This window comes from Telopea speciosissima, chromosome 8 (genome assembly GCF_018873765.1).
Source record: "Telopea speciosissima isolate NSW1024214 ecotype Mountain lineage chromosome 8, Tspe_v1, whole genome shotgun sequence".
Taxonomy (NCBI): Eukaryota; Viridiplantae; Streptophyta; class Magnoliopsida; order Proteales; family Proteaceae; genus Telopea; species Telopea speciosissima.
Genome location: NC_057923.1, coordinates 60735215 through 60755284, shown reverse-complemented (window position 1 = coordinate 60755284; position 20070 = coordinate 60735215). Strand labels below are relative to the sequence as shown.

Sequence of the window (20070 nt, the reverse complement as noted above, 5' to 3'; positions counted from 1 at the left end):
TACAGAGAAACCCAACGCCGAAAACCATATCTCACATGAGGTTGTATGGGGGTGGGGTTCGAGGAAGTCGCAGCCATGGGAAAGGGAGTAGGAACTCAGAGGACACATTATGATAGCCAGAAGGAATACAGAATAAAAATCATGTTCTTTATTAATTAAGAACGTACGACACGACAACACTCAAATGCGGTGGACGATCGATCACCTTTATCGTTATCTTGTGCTTGCGTTGAATCTGCCATCGTTTCTGAAATTTCGATTACATATTTAAATTTCGAAGCTTCCTTTTTCCTGCACTAATCTGATTCTTCTCATTGTATTTCACGTGGATGACAAAATGCGTGAGTGAACATGAGTTTTCCATCATGGAGATGTTCTGTACCTTGTAGGCTTGTAGCCCTGTAGGGAAGAAAGAGATCTCCCCTTCGAGCTCTTCTACTATATTCTTTGCTCGTTCCACCAGATGTGTTTCGATATAAAACGCCAAAATCTTGAGTTAGCTTTATGGATATTCATCACATAATTATACTAGAGGGAGAAAGTTATCTGTGGTGGAATGTGCGCCTGCACTCAGATACAAATGGGGCAAAATGACCACTCACCCCTATGAAGGGCAGTATTCAGTAATAATCGTCCTATTGATCTTATTAATCTAAGGTAGGTAAATGCTGAATCCAGATCCTCTACTGCTGAGTTACCCGGTAGGATCGTACTGCCCAGACATGATGAGACATGTACTGATCGCCTTAACCCCACTTGGGTAAGGCACTTGGGCAGAAATAAGACAGTCATTGCACGTCTCATCGTGTCTAGGCAGCACGATCCTACCGGATAGCTCGACAATAGAGGATCCAAATTGGTAAATGTCTGATGTTAGTTACGTGGTAGCTGAAGAAATAGCTGATTTGTAACAATCATGGTGTATGAAAGATAAAGAATTAATGAGGGAGGAACAGAATAGAATACCATATATCCCTAACTTCTGGTAGAGCACATGGAAGAATTCAATTCAGAGTGGCGGTGTGCCTCCACCAAATGGAGTCCCTTTCGTTAGGCACTCTCCTCCCTCCCCATGGACCGTGGTGAAGAAAAACTTTCGCGTAATTGGAAAGAAAGCAAGAAGCAATCTTAGATCTTAACTCTATAGCAGCCTATATATATAGGTAGCTAGATCTACAGCCTCTATTCCAGATTTGTTTCAGTTCCGTCCGTTTTGGGAACTCTTTTGACCTTTTATAGCTTTCAAAATATGTTAAACCCAACCCAAGTCCCCATGCACAGCCATTATTTGGTCGCAATCTACCCCACATCATATACGTTAGAATTTGGATTTTTTTCCATCCTTAACTTTGAAAAACAAGGGAGGGGAGAATGATTTTATATTTTTTACTATAATCCCAATCTAGAGAGAGAGATTGGTCTTGGGGTGGCTTTGGATCTTTATGAAGTTTGAAAGATTCGTAACTCAAGGTTTAAGCAAAGCGAGGTGAACAGTAAAGGAAACGGTCATCATTCTTCTATGGCAAATTTTTCTTCCAGCCATAGAGAAACGAAGAATCCCTTCTCCACGAATTTTTATCCGCTATTGTAACTACAGCGCTGTTGTGTGACCCATTGTTCACATATGGTCGTTGTTGCACCGCATGATGCACATGACAGTATTGTTGTAACTGCAGTTTCATTCTTACAAATATCCTTCCTAGGTTTAATAGGAGAGTATAGATAAGGCTGTAAATAGATCGGATTCAGCTCAAATAGTGCTAAATCTGCATCCGCATCCGATTAGCTATCGGACGGATTCAGATAATGCTAAACGGATACGAACACAACTATTAATCGGATATTTTATCCATTTACATATAAATATAGCTTTTCGGATAGCTATAGTCTATCCGTATCCACATCCGTTTAGCTTTCGAACGGATTCTGATAGTGCTAAACAGATACAGACACGGATATGGAAACGGATTTCGGCTATTTATTTACACCTCTGGGTATAGATGCATATGGCCATGAGGAGATTCTTCCTTTGTTCGTCCATGAAGAAAACTTGGTCTCTTCTAGAGGTGTCAACGGGTCGGGGTAGGCCCGACTTGCCCTAAATCCTAGCCCAACCTTAAGGTCTTTTAATTCAGTCCAAGCCCTGCCAAGGTCTAACAAACCCTCAATTTGGTCTGGCCCTGATTGACCCTAAAGATATCTCTCCATTCAATATTGTTTCTAACACGATTACATGGACATTAATACATTGATTAAAATATATGAACTTTTAGTAATAAGGGAAAAAGATCCACACGTTGTTGTCGGATTGGGGATTTTTTTTTCTACATCCTCTCATATAATGAGTGGTGAGGCCTACACTGATACTCTCTCTCCTCTAACAAAATGTAAACCCTCTATTAAAATTTCTCAGTACTCTACCCTTTTGAACTTGTGCAAGATAATGAGTTGGATGAATGGTTTATACCCCAACCCACCTCCCTCATGCCCAGAAGTACAGACCTAAGTTGACACTCCAGCAAGGTTCCATTGTTGTCCATTTAAAAAATCTCTCTTCATATTTTCATAATTTCATATTTAGGAATGGAAATGCACAACTCCGTCTTGCCGACGGTACTAATCCATAGCTATTTGACTAAAGCACTAAACCCTACTTCCCCACCAATCAAGGAAGGAAATGAAGAATTAACAAAGTTAGTGAAAGAAGATTAATTATATGTCTTTTGGCCTTAATGCTGGTTCCCTCGTTCGTAATTAACAATATATTATAATTAGTGGCCATGTTGCCTAACTTTCACTAATCTGTTAATTAAAATAATTAAATTTTTATTATTTTACTTGGTTCAATAATTAAAGATATTTCAATAGTATAATAAGAACCATCCTTGTTCTGCCTAGGCTTTAATTAGTTCCCTTCTTGCTTGTTCAGCTCAGTTTTGATGGAATTTATAATTTGGCTTAGGGTTAGGGTTAATGTGAAACCAATCTTAATTAATGAGTTTTTTTTGTTAGAACAACCTTAACAAACATGAGTCATTAGAAGTGAATTTGACCAATACCAATCGAACCAGTGAAGCAAATAAACAACTAAATGTGACACTCTACCTAATCAATCTGAACAACACTGCAAAGGAATATAAAGTTCTCTCTTTATTGAAACAAAAGCAGAAATGTTTTTGGAAAATATGATAATGTAAGCTATAAGCAAGCTAATCCCCAATTATTCACCCAAAAGATCTTCCATCATTTTCAATATAGAAGATTAATTTCTTGCAATGTGCCCCCACAGCTTGTAGGTGTGATTCCATCAAGGGAAAAATAAATCCTCTATAGTGCCCTAATCTTGAGGTGCACTGTAAAGCGATATCCAACTGTGCCAAGTTCGAGAAGAAAGAAAAAAAAATAAAAACTGCTTTGCATCGAGCTCGCACCGTTGGATGAAGCTTCTTCCACATGTCGAGCTAGCAGGCGCACACTACAGTGCTCCGCAAGATGCCCGTACTGTAGAGGATTTTAATCTCTTTTCTAGTCAGTCATAAGATTCTCTTTTATACTTTGAGACGTCTTGTTGGAAGGTCCAACTAAAAATCTTAAGGTATTAATTAGGTAAAGATAGTTCCTCAATTATATGAAGGCAGCAAGGATATGAAAATATAACTCTATTACTCTTAACATCTCAACATGTCTTTCACAGTTACACAAGTTATTCTCCTAATTATTCTTACAAGAAAAAAAATATGAATCCTATAGTCTTCATAAAAAAAGTCTTTTTTCATTGGACTGGAGTGTTCATTGCATCATCCTAAGGTTTACAAATCTCTATCAAGTTTTAGTATGTTTCCCAAAATACCCTCCCAATACCCCCACACACATGTGAACCCACCGCAATGGATGGGTTCATCGAATCCATTTACCACAGCTGATCATGAAGGAAAACCCGGTCCAAGAAGAATTCCCAGCCATTTATATAATCTAGTAAGGAAAGTTTTTTGGGGTTCTGGAGATACTTTGTCACAGTTCATACTTCTTTTCCAGGCAAAGGTACATCTCCAAAGAAAAAAGAAGGTAAAAGGACAAGAATTTCTTCATGGGTTAGGCTTTTAAGAACGACAACTATAATGGGCTTGCAAAAGTATTGTCCAAACTGGGGAGAGATGGTGCCTCAATTTGAATCCAGTGTTTTGGCTTCTACTTATCTTATTTAACCTAGTTCTATTTTCTAAATTAAGCAAGAAAGAGTTAATTAAGGAAAAAAGGTTTAATTTCATCTCCCTCTCCCCCATCCCCATGAATTATGACAAAGTTATCTTAAATTCACTCTCAAATTGGATTGCAAAGCATTTGTTACCATATATTGCATGCTTACAATCTATAATGTTTATCCAATTTTTTGTAGAGAGGAGATAAAATAAAAAATAAGAAAATCTTGTTGTAACCAATGTTGGTGAAAAACAAGTTATAACCTTATTTTTGTCCTTTTATTTAAACACATTTTTTTCCCCTCAAACGATGGTAAATCCTATCATTTTTACATGTGTATTTGAAAAATGTGCTAAACCATGAAAATTTTTTACATTGATAAATTATTTTTAAGGGAAAAAGAACAGTAACCGGTCACGTGGTTAGCATGGTTCCTGCAGATAGACACAAACTAATGCCTTTGTGCGTGAACAAACTGTTTCTATGTCTAGTGAACAAAAAAATCGCATCTAGACCAATGCTTCTTTCTATGTGCACTTTCATTGGTTACTGCACTAGTGCAAAGGCTACACGACCAGTTACCCTTCTCTTGCCCTATTTTTAAAATCTCTTTTTCACTCATACCTTAAATAACTTTTAGGTATGAGACAATAAGCAATCAAAAGAAAATTACAACTTCTCACTTCGTTGCTTTGGTGACAACAATAAGCAACAAGTCAGTAAAGAAAAATTTTATGTACTCTAAAATCAATTCTATAAATGAATTAAGTTTTACTTGGGTACCTCAAGTTTTACCTAAGGTATCAATGTTTAAGAAAATGACAATTGGTGTACCTCAAGTTTCAAAAAATGGCATGGGCTCCACCTTATCCTCTACCTTCACCTCCACCCTCCATTTTTAGCCATTGTGGCCCGCCGTGCTATGCAACCCACATCCAGTAGATCTAATGAATTAATTACCTAAATTTGTTACTAATTGTAAGGGGCCATCAATGAGAGAAACTATACACCAATAATCCAATAGAGGGAAAAGATTAATAAGAAGAGAGTGTGGGGTCTATCAGTGGAATGTGAGAGGGTATAGAGAGGATATAATAGGATTAATTTTTTTTTTTTGAGGGGGGAGGGTGTTGGCGTTGGGCTCCTTTATAGTGTGATAAAGAGTGTAGTGCATATTCAATGGCCTGTAGTGCTTGAGCATGCAGTCTGATACTCCGCTTGTGTGTTGGGTTGCGTGCCAAACGTTACAGGTCGACGGATGATACGCTATACTCCCTGTCACGTTTCAGAGGACCAAATAGGGTATTTTGACGAATGACGAAAGAGAGAGTATTTAGGATTTTTGAAGTAGTAACATATACTACGTGGGTGCATTCAATTAACTTATTTACTATACAGTCCAATTTGGTTGATTTATCTGACAGGTTCTAGGTTATTTACTATTAACTAGTTAATTCCAAAGATTAACCTCGGTCATTACCTGATACCTCCTCCATTTTCTATTTTCATTGAAGACGACCCCATCTCAAGCCAAGCTGACCTAACCTTTACGGATGATTTGAGGCATCGGTATCGATCGCCCGATTCGATCGATACTACATGGTTTTGAAGGTGATCAATACCAATATCTGGCCGATATCCAAACAAAGGATAAAATAGTTAAAAACTCATATTTAAGGAAAATCAGGGATAAATTTGTGTGATAAGGCTGATCTGTGCTTTTAAAGGTGACCGATACCCAATCCGACACCATACACTGGAACCATGCCTGTGATGTACCGGCTGTGCCTAGTTTGATATAAATTAGCCAAATAAAAGAAAAAAATTGATAAAAAGTATCCATAAATAAGGGAATAGGGAGGATAGAAGCTAAGATTAGAGAGCGCTCTCTCCCTCTCCAGTCTCCAGTCTCCAGTCTCCACCCCTTCTCTCCTGATCTCACAGGACAAACGCAGCCCTGAAGTAGAGGAAGCGGTGATAAAGAGCATTTTAATGTCTTCCAACCTCCTTTGAACAGTCTCTCTCTCTCTCTTTGTAATCAGAACCTTGTTGTCTCTCCTCTCCGCTGCTGGGAAACCATTTGTTTTCGCGTCTATGTTGGGTAGGATGAACCCACCATAAAGGATAGCAGAGGAGCCCTTTGTGGGTTTCGAGCAGGTCATCCCCTCTGTTTCAGCTACCTCTGTTACTCAAACCTGACTTTTTCCTCTGTCCTTTCCAAATTCTCTTCCCATTATCGCTTTATATCTTGTGTTTCTGTTTGACTGGAAGAGATGAGTAAAGAAGAGTTTATGAAGATCCAGGTAGCATTCCATTTCTTCTGGGTTCTTTCTTCTTTTATTGGGTTTTGCTTGTTCTGTACTCAGACTTAGGTTCCTCTTTCTTTATGTTTATTTCATTCTTAACTCCGCATCTATCTCTGAATTTGTTTTTTTCTTTTTTCTTTTTTCCTTTTTCTCCTAAATAATCTGTCTTATTTACTCTTCTTGTTGGTTGTTGCAGACTTGTGTTCTCAAAGTGAACATTCACTGTGAAGGATGTAAGCAGAAGGTGAAGAAACTATTACAGAAAATCGATGGTATTTCCCGATTCTAAGATATTTGTGCTTTCTTAGAAACACTAATTTTCGAAATTTCATTTCTTAAGATTGTTTTCACTCTTTCTCTCTTTAATTATGTTCCTTAAAGTGGTTATTTGGATTCCAATAAGGTGTTTTCAACATCCAATTCTGTTGAATTCTTCTTTTTGCAATTTTCATATCATAATTTCTGTTTTTTTTTTTTCCTCCTCTTCTCTTGTCAGGGGTGTATACCACAACTATAGATTCAGAACAGGGGAAGGTGACAGTTTCAGGTAATGTTGACCCAGCGACACTCATAAAGAAACTCGGTAAATCAGGGAAACATGCAGAGCTATGGAGTGCTCAAAAGGGCAACAACCAGTTCAAGAACATGCAAATTGAGAATGGCAAAGGTGGCAAAGATAACAAATCTCAAAAAGGTGGAAAAGACCAACAGAAGGGTGGTCAGCAGCAACAGCAGCAGCAGCAACAACAACAACAACAGCTGCTTCAACGGCAACTACAGCAGATGCAACAGATGAAAGGGTTCGGAGATCTGAGTAAGCTGCCGCAATTCAAGGACCCAAAGATGTCATTCGGGGGCCAGAAATCCGTAAAGTTTAACTTGCCCGAGGAGGATGACTTCAGTGATGAGGATGACTTTGATGACTTCGATGACGATGATTTTGATGACGAAGACGAATTTGATGATGATGATTTTGATGAACGCTTGAACAAAATGAAACCCATGATGGGTAATGGTCAATATTCCCAACTCCAAGGCGGCAAAGGCGGTGGCGGTGGCGGTGGCGGCGGCGGCGGCGGCGGTAACGGGAAGAAAGGTGGTGGTGGTGGTGGTGGTGGTGAGATACCTGTGCAAGTAAAGGGCATGGGTGGGAATAATGATGGAAAGAATGGAAATGGAGGAAAGAAGGGTGGCGGTGGAAACAACGGGGGAAATCAAAATCAAGGTGGTGCTGCCCCCAAAAATGGAGGTAAAAACGGTGCTGTTCCGCAAGGTGGTAAAAATGGCAGCGGTGGTGGAAATAACCAGAAGGGTGGCAATAATGGGAATGCCGGTGGTGGTGGAGGAAACAATCCTGGTGGTGGCAAGAAGGGTGGAGGGAAGAATGATGGTGGTGGTGGCGGTGGCGGTGGTGGTCAAGCAATTAACAACATGCAGCACCACCCAGGGTTCCATGATATCGATGTCACGCGTGGCTTAGGAGGGAATGTGGGTCAGATGGGGAATATCCGCATGGCCAATATTCCAGCGGTGCAAGGTCTTCCGGCGGCGGCGATTAATGCCGGCGGTGGCGGGTACTTCCAAGGAGCAGGGCCAGATATCATGGCTGGGAACCCATACCACCAACAACAGCAACAACAACAACAACAGTACATGGCCATGATGATGAACCAGCAGCGTGCCAACGGGAACGAACGGTTCCAACCCATGATGTATGCCAGGCCAACCCCGGCGGTTACATACTTGCCTCCACCGCCAACTGCAGCGGTGGACCCCTACACCCATTTCTTCAGTGACGAAAACGCAAACAGTTGCAATGTGATGTGAATTGCTTGGGTTGTGACCCATCTCTATTTCTGTTTTCGACCTGCTGGGTGTTTGTCTTTTACTCTTTGTGGAGGTGATGATGCGGAGTGGTGGTGGTGCTTCTTCTTCTTCTTCAACAGTTCAACAACAGTGATGGACCAGAGAATGTCTGATGCCAAATTTACAGAGAAAGAGAGATATGGAATGGCCTATCAAATTATTATTTTTTAATCTTCTTTTTCTTTAGTGGAAATTAGGGTTTTAATTACAATAGATTATATATAGAGAGAGAGAGTATTTATTGATGTTATAATCAAAAAAATCAACGGGATTGATGTGATCTTATGACTCTATAAGATCAGCAGCAGATGAAATGCAGACTTTTGAGGCTGTGGAGGAGGAGGAGCTTAGATTTTATATGAGATATCTGTTAATATGTGTTTATAAGGTGGTGGGGGGAAATTAAGAATAAGAAAGATAAATGAATGGCCTGCAATTCCTATCCATTCCTAAGTGTTCTTAAATGTTATGTGTTCTTCAATCTTTCTTTCTCTTCCATAATTTATGTGATGTGTTGAGAAAAAGGACTAATCTTTTTGTTGAAGAATGATTGCTTTGACTGTTTTTTTGATTTATGACAGTGTGAATAATGGAGTGACGTGGGCGGTGGGCCTAGATCCCTGATGAATTGATTGTGAATAAATCAAATTTTTTTTTTTTTTGGTTGAATTTTGTGAATAAATCATGAAAGTTGCAGAAGGTGGTTGGGCAATGGCCCATGGGCTCAAGCCAGCTTCAGCTGTATCGCTATCACTTTTGAACCAGCCATTCCGGAAAGTCCAACTCAATGAAGGGTGCGTGTAGCGATATCATTCTCACATGAGCTGTCGCTTAGGTTTTTTGAATGCGTGAGTGTTAATTAGAGTTAAGAGAGTAATCATCAATCATAGGTCCCCCCCCTCCATATATGATCTAAGTCGTTGGATCAGAATCTTTTGAGGGAAAGTGTGTGTTGTTAGGTCACGCCGTCATGGGTTGGGCCGGGCCACTGCACTGCGTAACAGTTACAACTCGAAGGACCTTTAAAAATGTGTTAGGTAATGAATTTTTCTTTTGTTTTTTTCACTTTTTTATGGGCCCATGACTTGTTATGTAAGTAAAAACTTTAATTGAAGTGGGTCCCATTTCTCATGATGTGTTGGCCTATTTCCGGGAACTCACAAAACGCCAAGCCGGAGAGGACACAGAGAGAAAGGATGTACAGTCGGCGACGCTATGGTCCAGAGACTGGAGAGAACCGGTGACATCAAAATAACCAGGGACCCAACCTGCTTTTTGTCATCAGCGGTCAGTGTCTGTCTGTAACTGCAGAAGAAGATCCATGACCTCTCGCTCTCAGTCGGTCAGGGAGTCAGCGGTTCTCTCGTCTTATGGAATGAGCGTTGCATTTCTCTGGTGATTGGGCCAATCATCGATGCTGTTCTCGAATCCAATCTGACCAATGAGAGATGGAAGAGAATATACGGAGTAGGGATCATGGCATTGTAAGTACTGTATAGGGTAAGGTTATGATGGGCATTTAATGGTCATTCATTCTCACAACCCTATCTATCTTATTATCTTATCTTTATCTACCACTCTCTGTGTTTCTCTAATGTTGGGAGGATTAAAATCCTCTACGGTGCGGGCATCTTGCGGTGCATTGTAGTTGTGTAGGTCATAGAACTCAACAAGTTGATGAAGTTTTATCCAATGTTGCAAGTTCGATGCAAGGTAAATTATTTTCTCTCTTCTCAAGCTCAACATCGTTGGATATCGCAATTTCTACACATGTTAAATTCTCAAGTCCGCATTGCAATGTACTGTAAGATTAAGGTATTACAAAAGTTTTTTTCCAATGCAAGGATATCGAGGAATAAAATGAAATATAGTGTTGCATAGGATATGAATGAGTAATATGGGAGTTTATAAGGACCTGGACATGCATCTTTTCCTATGGTTATTTTTAAAGGATGGGTTTACAATAAATGTTATGGGAAAAAGAATACCACCTGGTCATGCGGCTCGTGCTAGACGCGCACCCCTTGCACCTTGACACACAAGCATGCAAAATGACCATCGTACTTGAAAATAATCAGGGGTGCAACGGACCAGCGGTCATTTGATCAGGGCGCAGGAAAAGCGTGCCTTGCGCGATCGGATCACGTTATTTCTCCCAAATCTTATTTTCTAACTTTATTATCCATCATGCAGAGTATGTCTCCATGTCTCTCTATCCGATACACGATCCAGACGACCCGACTAGAGGAACGCTACTTTATTAGTTCATTAGGTGCATAACTCATAATAGGTGCCTACCATGCCGGGGGAGCATTGACTGTGGTGTATTTATGAGATAAATTCAGCGTAGGCATAATAACAGCGGTTGACTTGTTTTGTTGCAAGAAGCAAATTCGTTCAAGCCGTTATCTTTCGTTTCACTGCATGCACGCCAGATGTTTGATTAATTGTGACACTTGGTGGGATAACCTTTATTAACTTTTGACTGAAATCACATGTGGGAGGTGGGTTTGGGGTTGGGCTTCTGCGGTGTTCTGTATACATTTAAGAACTAACCGGGTCTCACAAGAATGAGGTGGGATTTGTTGGGTTTTTGTGTATTCGGGTGTGGGTTTGATGCTATCTTTACTCATAGTCCTCTTCCATTACTCCATAGTCCTCTTCCATTATTGGAGTAATGGAGTTCGTAGAATTACTTTTACTGTTTTGAGAGAATAACGCTAATTGGTGGTGCTGTGTCTCGGTGTATACTTGCGCGTAAACACAGCTCAGCATGAAAAGAGTGATGCACCTCCTGTACTTTTTTCCTTTTTAGAGAGATGCATCAATCTTTTCATGCTGGGCTGTCTGGACGCATGTACACATTACACCAACGATCGGTTAGCATTTCTTTTCCATACTTTGATTTTTGGGTAAGCAAATTACTATTACTCTTAATACCTCTACCAAAAGCAAAACCTTTTGTGCTTAGTTCTAAGCTGATTTTTGGGAATGAAATCCCAATCTAGAATTTAATAAGTAGAATGCGTCTTATCAAATTAGTAGAAGAGATTATAAGGAGAAAGAACGCCACCCAGTCGTGTGTTGTAACGTGTACTTGTGCCCAAACATAGTCGGGTGCAAAATGATCAGCACACCCTTACTTTTCCATGGGGGTAGGGCTGTCATTTCACTGGTACACGCATAAGCACATGATCGGATGGATATATATACATATATATAAAGAGAGAGAGAGAGAGAGAGAGAGAGAGAGACTAATTATCTATTAGAGAGTGCGGCCTACACCAACAATCTCATGTGTCCTCTCATGGGATTGCTAGCATAGGCCACACTCCTGGATGGGTATGCTAGCGGTATACCAAAAGCTAGAACCCTGTGTCTATCTCTCCTCCCCCCCCCTATGAAATGATTCTCTTACCCCTGAAAGAGAAGAAGAGAGAGATAGACATATAGTGTGCTAGTTTACGATATAATGCTAGCATACCTAGTCATTTCCCTACATTTATATATATTTATTTAGGGGCAATGTTCTTTGCATGAGAGCTCATATGGTCAAGGCTGCGCTCAAACACATGAGGCGGGACAAGAGCAGACTTTGGTTCATTCAGGGGGCAGTTTGATCGTTTTGCTCATCCCATGCGTCTAGACGCACCCTGCGCCCCAGTGCAAGAACTGTATCCCATTTATGTAAGAGAGAGAGAGAGAGAGAGTATCTTGACTCTTGACGATTGCAACTTAGTTCTTTATTTTTTTGGTAGATTACTCAGCTCCTTATTTGTTTCCCCTCTTCTCGAACAAGGTTCAAAATCCAAGTATCGGACTTGGTATCGGTCATTGCCAAAACCTTTCTGGATCAGGATCAGATCGGTACAAATCGGTCTGGATCGGTCAAACACCCCAAAAATCGTTTTTTTTTTATGGATCGGGTCATGAATCGGCCAAAGTTGGTGGATGTTTTGATCTCGGGATTGGATCGGTCGATATTATCCGGATCGGTTCGGTCAATATCGATTGGTATCGATCAATATCAGTCAATATTGGTCAAGATAAAATAAATAAATAAAAAAAACCTAAAAACTTTGAAAAAAATAAAAAAAAAATATTCAGTCGGATCGATCAAGGATCGGATCAGATCGATCGATCCAAGGAATGATCCAGTCAAACCTTGTTGTATCGGTATAATCTCAGGATCAGCGTCGACCGATACCAATCCGATCTGGCTAATATCGACCGATCTGATCGGCAATTCAAAACCATGTTCTCGAATTGACAAAATCTCGACAATGTTAGGTGGGCCCGTCCACATGCGCTTTTAACTTCTTTTTTTTTGGTAAAGTACTGATTTTTTTTTTTTTGGTTGGAGGTAAAGTATTGGTTTATTCAAAGGAAAATCGATTACAAGCCCAAGCCTCATCTTGACAAAGTTGAGAGAGCCATGGAGTGGAATTAGGCCAACAAGTCCGAATCATTATCACCTACATATCTGACACCCTCCAATTCCCTACAATCCCTCACATGAGAGTGAAATGACCACTTACCCATTGCCTTGGGAAGTGTGTCCAGACAATGGATAAGTGGTCATTTCAACATCCATGTGAGGGATTGTAGGGAAATTGGAGGGTGTCAGAATTGTAGGAGATAAAAATTCTAACAAGTCCTACACCGGATGGATTGGCCTTTTCTAGCTAGGGTATTGGCAATGCTGTTCAAATCCCTAGGAATGTGCACAAAATTGCATTGAAGAGGGGGCACAAAGATATCTAATATCCTCAACAATTGAAGAGATCTCCAGAGGGGGAATACTAGATGGATCCGAGATGATTTGGATCACTTCACCTATAATGACAAATGATACAGTATTAGAATATGGGAATTTTCTTTATTTTATGATATTTTTAGGAAAAAGATTGGGTTATTGGATGGGGCATACCGTCGAATTGTTCGATAAGACCATGTTATTCAGACACAGTGTTACATGCAAAGACCGCCTTACCCCCACTCGAACAAAGTATTTGAACAGGGATAAAGTGGACATTGCGCTGCATCGGCAGTAGAGGATTCAAATTCGGCATTCAATGGGGAGTGGATTCCACCATTAAGAAATATTTGTGAACTGTTGGCCGCAAATTGATTGATATTAGACACGACATAGATGGATGGGATCATGAAAATTAATGTTTATTCCTTTAGGTTTGCATTCCAAATTCTTATATATTTCACGGTGGGCCCCCCAGAAAGTCCTGCTGGCGGCAAAGATCCAAACAATTGCGCAGAGGCTGAGAGTCCCGCGCCGGATGGTGTGGTTGTATTCTGCATTTTTTCTTCACCGGAGGAGCAGAGGCTGGATGTGACCCTGGCCCCACCTGCACTCAAAATCCTCACTGAAACTGTCAACTCAACCTTTTCCATCACGGTATTGAAATCTAATTTTGATATCAAATAATAAATGAGATGAAACAGTCTCAGACAAGATTTTGAAAGCGAATCTTGTCCTTGCACAAATACCGTCCAAAGCCCATCAGGGTCGGATTCGGGTCCTCCGTAGACACAGTGTAGCACACCAGCTGATGATCTTGTATTTGGACACGCAACCCAATATATAGACAATGTATTGGACTACGTGCCTAAACACACAAAGCCATTAGATGTCCGTTAGACACTGTGTCGCATTATAGAAGAGCCCAACGCCTTCGGGGTCACTCACATGGAATGGCCGCCTTGGACAATACCTATACAAGGACATGATCTGATCTTCTAGATTTGCAATGATACCAATAATGATAATAATATCAAAATACCATTTAGGCATCAAATGGAACTACACAAACCAGTACGTTTTCAAAGAGTATATTTCATATTCTTGTATTCAAGTTTTATTGTGCAATTAAAGTATTTGAGTAGTATTTTATCTTATTGAAGTTTCAGTTGATGAACCATTGCTTATATTTCTATAAATTTATTTAGTGATGGCACTAATACCACATGTGGGCTTGATCATTTCATCGTGATTTTATATTCTAAGTTGTTTCTTAAAATAAAGAATACTTTATATTTTATGATAATGAAAAGATCTATAGAATTGATAATGGAACCATCTCGTTAGGAACCATTAAAGTTCGATCTCCTTGCTTTTTTTCTTGGCCTAAATTCATTTAAGAACCAATACTATCCTGTCCCATTAATAATCAGTACTGGGTCCTAGGTTTGCTCTTGTTAACTAAATGGGACAGTATTGGGATTGACATTTTTGGTACCAATAACAGTACGAATCCATCCCAAATGTTAGGAACTACCCCAATTGACACCCTTAGAACAGAGTTGATACAGCCAGTCAAAGCGAAAACAAAAATTAAATAAAAAACAAATCAGCTCACAATCTATGCAAAACCGCGACAACTAATATATTTAGCCATCCATGTACTCTCCTCCCTACTCCCCACCCAATAAAAAAAATGAAAAGAAGAGAGACTTCCGTGAATAAATTGTCTAAAGAAACGTTCCAATAAAGTAGGATGGAACGGTATTATATATAGGGGTAGATATATCATTTCATGTAATAAAGAGAGACAATGAGTTCATGTATGGGAGAGAAACCCAATATTGGGTGAACCATCTATTTCCTTTGGGTTTTTTTTTTTTGTTTTTTTTTATTTACCATTAATGGCCAATGTGACCAATATACATACCGTTGGATGTATTTTTCTTTTTCTTTTTCTTATCAAAAAAATAAAAAATCTTCATTTTTTTTCTTTCTCATTAATATGTGGTATACCGACATTGTATCCAGCCTTTTCGCGACTCACTTAATGGTTTACTCGATTATTTTCCATACGGGGTATGAGATGTCACCAAAGAGATAATATATGCCACAAGGTAGTTATGTGACAATTAATAATGTCAATCATTATTTAATTGTAAGTTTAATTCTAATGTAATATTTTGTTTTTTATGTAGAAATGAGTCTAAGAAAGTGATTGAAAATTTAATTATGCCAATTTTAGTCAATTTTTTTCAAAAATACAAAAAAATAAAAATATAATATTCAATGACCCATGAGATGGAAGCCTAGTTTAAATACACGGTTAATCCATGAAATGTCAACCCATCCACAATCGACTTGCCAATTCCAACTCCCTGCAAGAATTATTATTCAACCCAAAAAGGGAAAAAAAAAAATCAAAAACAAAAACCAAAAACACTCCCTAAGAAGAATTTAAGATGGTGCGGCTGTCAAGTAAACCTTAAGTTTGTTGGAATAACATTCGATCATGGGGAGAACAATTTTTCTACATGTAAAATACTGATTTTCTTCTAATATAAAGTTTCTCTTCACCCACAATGAAGAAAATGGAGGGTCATACTTCTCTCCCGTCCTCATTGTGTGAAGTCTTTATATATCCTGGACCCTTACCCCTGTAGGCGGGATTGAGTTCTCTATCCAGGAGTATAGTATACGCTAACACTCTCTAAGTCTATCTTTCTCCTCTCACACAATAAAGAAATAGATACATCATTTCATAGACAGAACAGAGAGAGATTTGGGAAAGAGCTAGCGTACACTACGCTCTCAAAGAAAGTGCATTTTACCATTTTGTACACATAAGATCCACATAATGGCCAAACGGATGTAGACAACAATGACATAGGGCTTTAGATACGACAATGGTTTTTTCTTTGGATCTGGTTGCTCTGTCTATGTCCACTCTCAACTTTGTCACTCTTATATCAAATCTTCTGTTGTAGACAACTAGCAGGTTGAAAGTGATATGCGGAAGTGGTTTGTAAAGCTTGCTCAACCAATGAGGTTGAGTTCTGTATTTATAGAATTTGTACAAGAAATATCTCCGTAGAGATAGTTACAATTTGTATTTTGAATTGTTGTTACAACAACGGGAAGGGGATTATTATCTTATCTCTAGTTGAGAGATTGTAGGAGATGGATTCTTATCTCCAACTGTGAGAGACTGCTGGAGATTAGGAGAGCCAACGTTCACCTGTGTTTGACTTGGTCTTTCATCCCCCCACAAACTCTTGGGCGGTAGCCAAAGGAGTTTGGTTGCATGTTGCTGAAAGAGAGGTGTTGGTAAACCCTTTGTGAAGATATCTGCCATTTGTTCAGTGGAGCGAACAAAGCGAACTTGTACTTGTTTGTTGATGACAAGATCTCGCACAAAATGATAGTCAACCTCTATATGCTTTGTACGAGCATGTAGAATTGGGTTGGCTGACATTTGTGTTGCTGAAATGTTGTCACAACATACAATTAGAGGTAGAGTAATGTCCAAGTTCAGATCTCTGAAAACATAAGACAACCAAAGTAATTCGAGAGACGGTGAATGCTAATGCTTTGTACTGCTGCTTGATCTTGGAGCGGAGACAGTGGGTTGCTTTTTGGAACCCCATGACAAAAGATTACTCCCCAAAAAGGTGCAGAATCCAGACGTTGACCGTCGAGTGTCTGGGCAGCCTGCCCAGTCTGCATCAGTGTATGCACCTAGTAGGTTGAGAGAACTCGGTTTGATAGTTGTTCCAGCTCCGACTGTTCCTTTAACATACCTTAGGATACGTTTCACAGCAGCTAAGTGATCAGTTGTTGGCTTGTGCATGTATTGACAGACCTGATTCACAGCATAAGTTAAGTCTGGACGGGTCATTGTGAGGTACTGAAGTGCCCCAACTATTTGCCGATACTCATGTGCTTCAGGTAGTGGTTCACCATTCTGTGTTGATAATTTGTGTCCACTGGGCATTGGTGTATTGATAGGCTTACATTGTGTCATGCCTGTTCGTTCTAGTAACTGTAGAGCATACTTGGTCTGTGTGAGAGTGATGCCCTTGGAACTTCGATTTGCTTCAATGCCCAAGAAGTAATGGAGGTCACCAAGATCTGTCATAGCAAAGTTGTGACTTAAACGGGTAACTACCATTTTTATAAGATCAACACTGTCACCTGTGATAATGATGTCATCTACATAAAGAAGTAGGACAATCATGCCCCTTTCACCTTTATAGATGAACATGGAGGAATCAGCTAGGCTTTGTCGAAAACCCTCTTGAATCAGATAATTGCTGAACTTGTGAAACCAAGCTCGTGGTGCTTGACGAAGACCATAAAGAGCCTTGTTAAGATGGCATACATATTCTGGAACCGTAGGGTTGACATAGCCTTGAGGTTGATGCATATAAACTGCCTCATTCAAGTTGCCATGTAAGAAGGCATTTTTTACGTCAAGTTGCTTGACATGCCACGCACGTGATACTGCAATAGAGAGAATAGTGCGAATAGTGGCTGGTTTAACAACAGGACTGAAGGTTTCAGTGAAGTCAATACCTGGTTGTTGATGAAACCCTTTTGCAACTAAACGGGCTTTGTACCGTTCAATGGACCCATCACTCTTGGTCTTAATTCTGTAAACCCATTTACAGCCCACTATATTCATTTCTTTAGATGGTGGAACTAAAGTCCATGTCTGATTTTGCATCAAGGCTTTATACTCAGAATCCATTGCCGCAACCCATGAGGGGTTCTTTGAAGCCACTTTGTATGATGTTGGTTCAGGGGGTATTTTTGTAAGGTGAACTGTGAGAGCCATAGGTAAAGGATGGCGTGTGGTCAACAAACTCATCTGGATTTTGGGACGCCTGGAGCCAGTTTGGCTTCGGGTAACCATAGGATGATGAGTGGTTGTAGGTAGAGGAGGGGGTGCGGGTAATGGTGAAGGTTGTTGTGTGGTTGTTGAGGCTGGATTGGTAATTGGCTGAGGTGGTTGTGTTTGGGTGGGTTGTGGGTTATTGGTTTGAGGCTGATTAGTAAATGATGGAGTAAGTTGTGTTGGAGAAGGTGTATTGGATGCTAGAGGAGATGGTGGGGAATTTGGTGTGGAAGATGTTGTTGGGGAAACAAGTGGTATTGGGTTTGGTTGTGTAGCCAAGGTGGTTGGGATTGTTAAGGTTGTGGTGGGTGAGGGACGGCTGGGGGTGTCTAAGTTATTAGTTTTTGTGGCAAATGGGAAAATGGCCTCATTGAACTTTACATGGCGTGAAAGATAGACACGGCCTATGGTAGGATCTAGACATTTGTAGCCTTTGTGGTATAGGCTATAGCCGAGAAATACACAAGACTTGGATTTGGGACAAAGTTTATCACTTCTATATGGACGGAGGTTAGGAAAACACTCACTTCCAAAAACCCGTAATGCCTGATAATCTGGTTTACTGCCAAACAATGCTTCATATGGAGATTGGCCTTGTAATACCGGTGTGGGTAAGCCGGTTAATAACATAAATTGTTGTTGTGAAGGCTTGAGCCGATATTGTTTTGGCATATGGGCTTGATATAGCAGTGACAACCCCATTTCCGTAATGTGTCTATGCTTCCTTTCGAGACACCATTTTGCTCAGTGTGTGTGGGCAAGAGATTCTTGGAAGAATGCCACAGTCATCAAGATGGGCTTGAAACACCCCTTTGGTGAGCTCTAAGGCTCCATCACTTTGGAAATATTTGATTGTTGACTTGTGTATATTTTCAGCCATTTTCTTGAAATGTTGAAAACACTGTAGAGCTTCAGATTTGAATCGCAATGGATAAAACCATGTAAATCTACTGAAATCATCAATAAAAATTATGTAAGAATTAAAACCACTATTGGAATAGTGTCTAGTGGGTCCCCATAAATCACAATGGACAAGTTCCAAAGGCTGTGATGCTTGACCAGACTGACTGAATGGCAATTTGCAACTTCTACCCATTTGACAAGAGGCACACACAGTATTATTCTTGACTAGCGGAATTGCTAAAGAAGGATCCGAAGCTCTTATTTGATGAAGAATTTTTGATGATGAATGGCCTAGCCGATGATGCCAAGTTGTTGCTGGTACGGTGGAGCTATAGAGTGCCATATCTCCTCCTGAAAGGTTCGGCCATGTGTAGAGATTATCCCTGATTGGTCCCGTCATTAGAGTTGTACCTGATTGCAGGTCCTTGACAGAAAAACCCCATGGAAAGAATTCAACGGAGCAATTATTATCCTTGGTTAACTGAGAAATTGAAAGTAAACTCCTTGCAATTTGTGGAACAACCAACACATTTTGGAGTTTCAAAGGTGTCAATTTTGTTGGTAAAATGGCAGTACCAGTGTGAGAGATTGAGATACGCTTACCATTACCAACAGACACTTGGTCTTCACCGTTGTAAGGATTGGACTGTTGTAGTTGGGCTGGATCAAATGTCATATGAGATGTAGCACCCAAATCTGGTATCCATTGAGCATCATTATTGTACGCAGAGTTTGGTGCCTTTGATGATGATCTTGAATGAAGACCAACATAAGGATTGGTTTGAGGTGCTAGTGCAATCGCTTCTGTGGAGTACCGAAGAAACACTTACTTGCGGTATGTCCAAATTTGGCACATATTTGACATTTGATTTGTGATGTGGCTGGTGATGATGGACGTTGGTTTTGGTGGGTAGGGTGGGTGGGTGATTGCTGAAATGGAATGGATTGGGTTGTGGTTTGATTAGGTCGTGGTGATGGGTTGGTGGGAGTGTGGGTTTGTTGGTACCTTGGATTACCATTGCCACAAGGCTTGAACTTACGAGCCGTATCAGTATTGTAAAGTGCAATGTGGGAATCAACAGATGAAGTTGAGTGATTACCATAGCCTTTACGTAGACGTTGCTCATGAGTGAGTAACTTTG

General features: G+C 40.1%; 3 protein-coding genes across 3 annotated transcripts in view; 2 read left to right on the top strand and 1 right to left on the bottom strand.

Annotated features, from left to right (window-relative positions):
• The window catches only part of LOC122671329 (uncharacterized isomerase BH0283-like), a 34180-nt gene extending 25325 nt beyond the window's left edge, over nucleotides 1–8855 (top strand). Inside the window, exon 7 of the mRNA XM_043868482.1 lies at nucleotides 8826–8855. The gene's annotated coding sequence lies outside the window, so the exon portion shown is untranslated. The remainder of the gene's footprint in view (nucleotides 1–8825) is intronic.
• Nucleotides 6069–8333, top strand: LOC122671326 (heavy metal-associated isoprenylated plant protein 33-like). The gene is made up of 3 exons (XM_043868475.1): nucleotides 6069–6503; nucleotides 6703–6778; nucleotides 7003–8333. Exons 1-3 carry the CDS (start codon nucleotides 6474–6476, stop codon nucleotides 8331–8333), a joined length of 1437 nt encoding a protein of 478 aa, XP_043724410.1. The 5' UTR covers nucleotides 6069–6473.
• A 7856-nt stretch (nucleotides 8856–16711) lies between the features above and the next one.
• On the bottom strand, nucleotides 16712–17965 carry LOC122672534 (uncharacterized mitochondrial protein AtMg00810-like). The gene has a single exon (XM_043869997.1). The coding sequence runs from the start codon at nucleotides 17963–17965 to the stop codon at nucleotides 16712–16714; it is 1254 nt and encodes a 417-aa protein (XP_043725932.1).
• Between the last annotated feature and the right edge of the window lie 2105 nt (nucleotides 17966–20070).

Bases quoted from the DNA above. Each gene is read 5' to 3' on its own strand.
- LOC122671326 (XM_043868475.1), top strand. From the start codon at position 6,474: ATGAGTAAAGAAGAGTTTATGAAGATCCAG. The intron at 6,504-6,702 runs GTAGCATTCCAT...TGGTTGTTGCAG, and splicing joins AAGAGTTTATGAAGATCCAG to ACTTGTGTTCTCAAAGTGAA. The intron at 6,779-7,002 runs GTATTTCCCGAT...TTCTCTTGTCAG, and splicing joins ACTATTACAGAAAATCGATG to GGGTGTATACCACAACTATA.
- LOC122672534 (XM_043869997.1), bottom strand. From the start codon at position 17,965: ATGGCTCTCACAGTTCACCTTACAAAAATACCCCCTGAACCAACATCA.